The following is a 5,000-nucleotide window of genomic DNA, read 5'->3' as shown; positions in this document are numbered from 1 at the left end:
TGCTACTATGACCAAAAAATCCATTCTTTACTGTCTGACAGTAAATGAACTTGTGGCCCTCAATCACATCAGGCCACAATACCAGGAAGTCTGTTTTCAATCAGTGTGTAGTCCCACAGATATTTAAGTGCTACAATGACCAAAAAAATCCATTCTTTTTTCGTTTGGATTTCAAAACTATGTTTACTGAACACTACTGTAAAAGTCCCAAGGTTCAGGCCTTGATTTCAAATGGACACCTTTTTATTTGAACTGATAGCCTGTCATAACTACCTGTCATAACTACCCTGAATGCACTGCAGGCTGCGGATCAATTTGGTGCATAACGAAATTACTGAAATTCTAGTAATCTCTGAAAGCCTTTCATAACTGTCTCCCTCTTCATCGAAGGCAATCCGCCAATCAATCTTTCAGGCCCTGAGTTTGAATGCGTTATCTGTTTACCATTTCATAATAGGCCTTTTGCAATTAACGATCACATGGCACAAAATCTGCCATACTGGAGGGCAAGCTCATTATTATTCCCCCACTGGGACATTACAACAAAGAGACCTGAACCAGTCAAGCTTGACTTGCCTTTGTTTTAATGTCCCAGTGGGGGAATGATAATGAGCTTGCCCTCCAGCATGGCGGATTTTGTACCATGTGATCATTAGTTGCAAAAGGCCTATTTTATCATAGTATTCCGTGTCTATATTATTTTGTAAATATTTCAGTTTGAAGTCGAACATAACAGATTGCAGTAACAACACAATGAGCTCATGGTGATGTTTCTTGTTTGAGAAACAGGACAAGCTTACAACAAAAATATTCCAATTGGAACACGCAATTGAGCAATAGTGCCATTTTCAACACAATACGAAACCATTGTGTTGCATCAAGGGTGTAAATAGGCCTTTAAAATCTTGAGAGATCTGGATGAAGGAGAAAATTAAAGACCAACTAGTTTAAGAATGCAATGCACGTGTACATGACTGAATTAACATGTCTAACATATTTATGAGAGATAGATAAATAGTTAATTGATCAAAAACATGGCAGCCATAAGCTGAATTACGTATGATTTACACTAAAATCAGGAAAGCTTAAAAAAATCTGAAAAAAATTAAAAAGGAAATAATTATTTACATCATTGCCTTATTGAAATAGTGATGGATAAAACTATTGTGAGTGCGGATGGTATTGATAAGCTACATTTTACATGCACATGCTGAAATTTTAAGCTGGCGAGTAAATGACGCCACTTTTCCCTGGATCCCATGCTCTGAGGTCCAATCAGTCAGTTTCGAACAGGAGCATGGGTGGACCGTGAAATCCAAAACTTACACTCAAAGTAAACAGCCTTTGCATAAAAATCAAAGCTCAAAATTTTGCCAGTCAGGTGTTAAGCAAATACACTTTCACAAATTATCTGAAGAAAAAAGGAAAGGGTGCGTTTTTTTATGATGGCAGCACTTTAATATTATTGACAAATAGAGCAGATATCTGGCTCTCCACTTACTCCTCAGCTGTGGAATCTTCAGCTGTACTTTCACTTGTCGTTGCTTCTCCTTCAGTTTGTCTTGGTAAAGCAGGATTTTCAAGTTCGCTTTGTGGTAAAGCACACAAAATTCCTTCCTCGTTTACAAAAAAACCACTTTCAGCAGGGTCAGCAAACGTTGAGATAAAAGGGCCAAGACTTTGATATGCTGCCATTTGTACCTGTAACAAACATTCCAAATGTAAGGGGGCTTTTTGATGACTAAACATATTTCAGGCCTGTCTGTGCAAGAGTTGAGACAGCTTACAGAATTTTAAATTAAATTTTAAAAGATTTCTTTTCTGTGCTCTTCACAGCATGGTGTTGTGTTGGTGCTTCAGGGGGTGGCCATTCTTGGATTCATTATTTGCAGGATTTATGCACTTTTAATTACTTGAAATGTGGCTGCAATTAAAAAAAATGACTTTCACATCTTCAGTTCACATGGCCTGCTCCTGTCTGACCTTGTAGCTCAGTCGGTAGAGCAGCGGTGATCTAACCCGAAGGTCATGGGTTCAATCCCACCCTGGCCAGAGTTTTTCTCTGTCCTCGTGTGGGCCCATTTCCATTAGTAGGGCTAACACTCACATGAATGAAGGGGTAGTTTCTAAAGAAACTGTGGTGCTGCGTCGGTGGGGAAGTAGTATACAAAAATTTGGTTTTATCAACGGAGTTGATAATGTAAATTGGCCACCGTACAGAGATTCTAAAAGCTGACGTTTCGAGCGTTAGCCCTTCGTCAGAGCGAATCTCTGACGAATCTCTGTACGGTGGCCAATTTACATTATCAACTCCGTTGATAAAACCAAATTTTTGTATAACACTCACATGGTTCATATGGGGTATGAAACTAGCACTACACATTACACCCTAATCAGTTAAGTCTGTTATACATATGACGTTCCTTACAATGTTGTTTTGCGTATACAACTCTGATCAGGAAAAAAGACATCAGATGTACATTTCTTCTGAACAGGATTGCAGTATAGTTTCCAAAAATAATAATACAAACCCATCTTGACTTGTCACACAGCAAACTGATGAAATACTGCGACAACTCAGTTTTCCTCATCGCTTTTGGGCTTGCTGTAGATACACTCATATAACATTCTGCACAAGCCTTTGTAGAGTGAGGACAATATCAAAAACAATAGAAAAAGTGCTTTAGTCAATAATCATTGCTACAATGTACATGTAAGGTTTGCAGTTAAAATGAACTCTCAAAAGTTAGGTACATTATGTTGTAGTTCAATTTTATTCCCAGTTTTAATTTTTTTGAAACCAGTTCTCAATTTTTGAACCAGTGCAAACGTTTTAAGGCAGTCCATTTTTTTCAAACCAGTTTATTTTTTTTTAATAACACCAACCACTTCAACATACTCGGACGTCTTTCTGTAATTAAGTAGAACTCTTTATGGAGTATGTATAAAATAAAATAGAGAAATCATTTTTAAGATTATTATGGTGGATTGTTGTCCTATCAAAGACCAACAAAATTCTAGTTATTAGGGTCAAATGTTCAGCATGGTGATTTGAGTTAAGCACTTACAGTCGAACCTCCCATAAGCTGACACCATCGGGACCAAGGGTAAGTGTCTGCTTATGGGAGGTAGAAAAAAAAAATTGCAATTGAGGGCATAATTTATAATACACTGTGCGTGACATCATTTGATTTCTTTGGGTTTTTTGTTTGCAGTTAAAGTGGGTGTTGAGTTTCAGTTTGTCACACACCCTTTTATTAGTCGTCGTTGTCACATGGAATTGTGCGCAAGTTACTTTTTGGCTTCATTCTTTTCAAGCCATCGGCGTAGTGGAATTCATATGTGAGTGATCCTTTTCTTTGGTTTATCTTTATGTTAGTTTCATGGCACTCTCTTAAGATAGTTGTATACAATTTCTTCGTATCGATAACGATTTGGTATTGATTTGGTTATGTTTGTCGCCTTAGTTGTATTCATATGGTCTGTCGGTTTAATTAAGCTCTAGTTATATCGATCGAGTTAATCTATTCTGATTTGGGTTAGGGTTAGGGTTGAAGTTCGGCGAATTTTGAACAGTCGATCTCTTGAATATGTAATCATCGAATCCTGACCCTAAACCTAAACCTCTTAAGAAGACATATGCAAATCCACGCAAGATCTTGAAATACAAATTCTATTCGTTGGAATATCAGGACCAGGATTCGGTGAAACACCATAGACACTGTAATATCAAGCGGAGGGTCATGTAGCCGATATAACGCGCACTCTGATTGGCTAATTGTGAATGAATTGTAGGGCATTATTCTCCCGTAATTCCCATGGGCCAATTACGGGCTTGCAAAAACAAAGCAAAAGGTAATTAAAAAGCCATATAATAAACTACTTACTAAGTTAACCTCACATGCTCGGGACCATACTGGGGATTATTGGCCCTCGTCGTTTTGTACGGACCTCGCTGCACTCGGTCCGTACTGTCACGACCTCAGGCCAATATTCCCCAGTACGGCCCTCGTGCTCGGTTAGTAAGTAATGAACAGTTCTAATCTTGTAGGAGAAATAAGTGATTGGATTTTTCCAAACCTGGTTATTACTCGAGCAGAGTGGTTTTTCAAGATCAGTTATTTTCCTAAACGCAAGTAACGTTGGACATCATTTCACACAAAAAGACTATAAATGTGATTGTTGAAATATGCCAGAATCTCTGTCAACACGGAATTGCAGACATTCCAGGCCTTCTTTGTTTTTTTGCGAGTTTTACAAAATATGTGAAGCAGCAAGGCATGCACTGAGAAGGAAAATATTTACCTGAAACCCAACCTTTGTACATTAGTGTTTTGTCTCTCGCTCTATTTCTCTTAGCTTTACAGTGTTCTTTATTGAAAAATTTCTCTTTTTCTCCTTCCTCGGCTTCTCTCGAGGCTTTCTTTGCTTAAATTTCTCAAATTTGGTCACCTAGTCTCTTGTGCTCTTTAACCTTTATCCTGTTGCTCTTCACTAATATAATTTCCCGGCAGAAAAACGTGAGTTGCCAAATGCAACGCGGCTGCAAAATTTCCCGCTGAGGAAAATTTCCCAAACAATCACAGTGACTTTGTCAGACAAACATCTTTGCTTAAAATAAGCACTTACCTTTCTGACCCCCCAAACTCCATCTTGACACAACTTAAAGAACACAGGAAGCTTCAGAAAAAAACAAAACAAAAGAAACAAACTTTAAAGTAAATTTCAAGTGCCCATAATGTGAAAATTTTTATTTTCCTATTATTTTGAAAGTCTATATTAAAAAATTAAATTTGGTGAAAGAATTTTTCGATTCTAAAGAGACAAATTTTCTATGATTTTTTAAAATCCTACTGTTATTTGGTACACTCCTTCCGCTGGTCAGGACTGTCAAGGGCTCGCTGTGACGTAGACTAAGGAAGCTCCCTAGAGTTTTAGGGCAGCTCGTAAGCTGGGAACTAGTGTGGCGTGTAAAGCCTGAATTGTGCGTGTTTTTCTGA

At 37.9% G+C, this 5,000-nt stretch overlaps 1 protein-coding gene across 1 annotated transcript in view; it reads right to left on the bottom strand.

The window, feature by feature from the left end:
- Positions 1-5,000, bottom strand: part of LOC137970340 (serine/threonine-protein phosphatase 4 regulatory subunit 1-like) — a 62,986-nt gene that overhangs the window by 20,412 nt on the left and 37,574 nt on the right. The window contains exons 10-12 of the mRNA XM_068816893.1: positions 4,630-4,680; positions 2,532-2,639; positions 1,502-1,701 (exon numbers count right to left, since the gene is read on the bottom strand). Coding sequence (XP_068672994.1) covers positions 1,502-1,701; positions 2,532-2,639; positions 4,630-4,680 — 359 coding nt within the window. The remainder of the gene's footprint in view (positions 1-1,501; positions 1,702-2,531; positions 2,640-4,629; positions 4,681-5,000) is intronic.

The sequence above is a fragment of the Montipora foliosa genome, chromosome 1 (assembly GCF_036669935.1).
Source record: "Montipora foliosa isolate CH-2021 chromosome 1, ASM3666993v2, whole genome shotgun sequence".
Taxonomy (NCBI): Eukaryota; Metazoa; Cnidaria; class Anthozoa; order Scleractinia; family Acroporidae; genus Montipora; species Montipora foliosa.
This window is presented reverse-complemented; position numbering and strand designations above follow the sequence as displayed.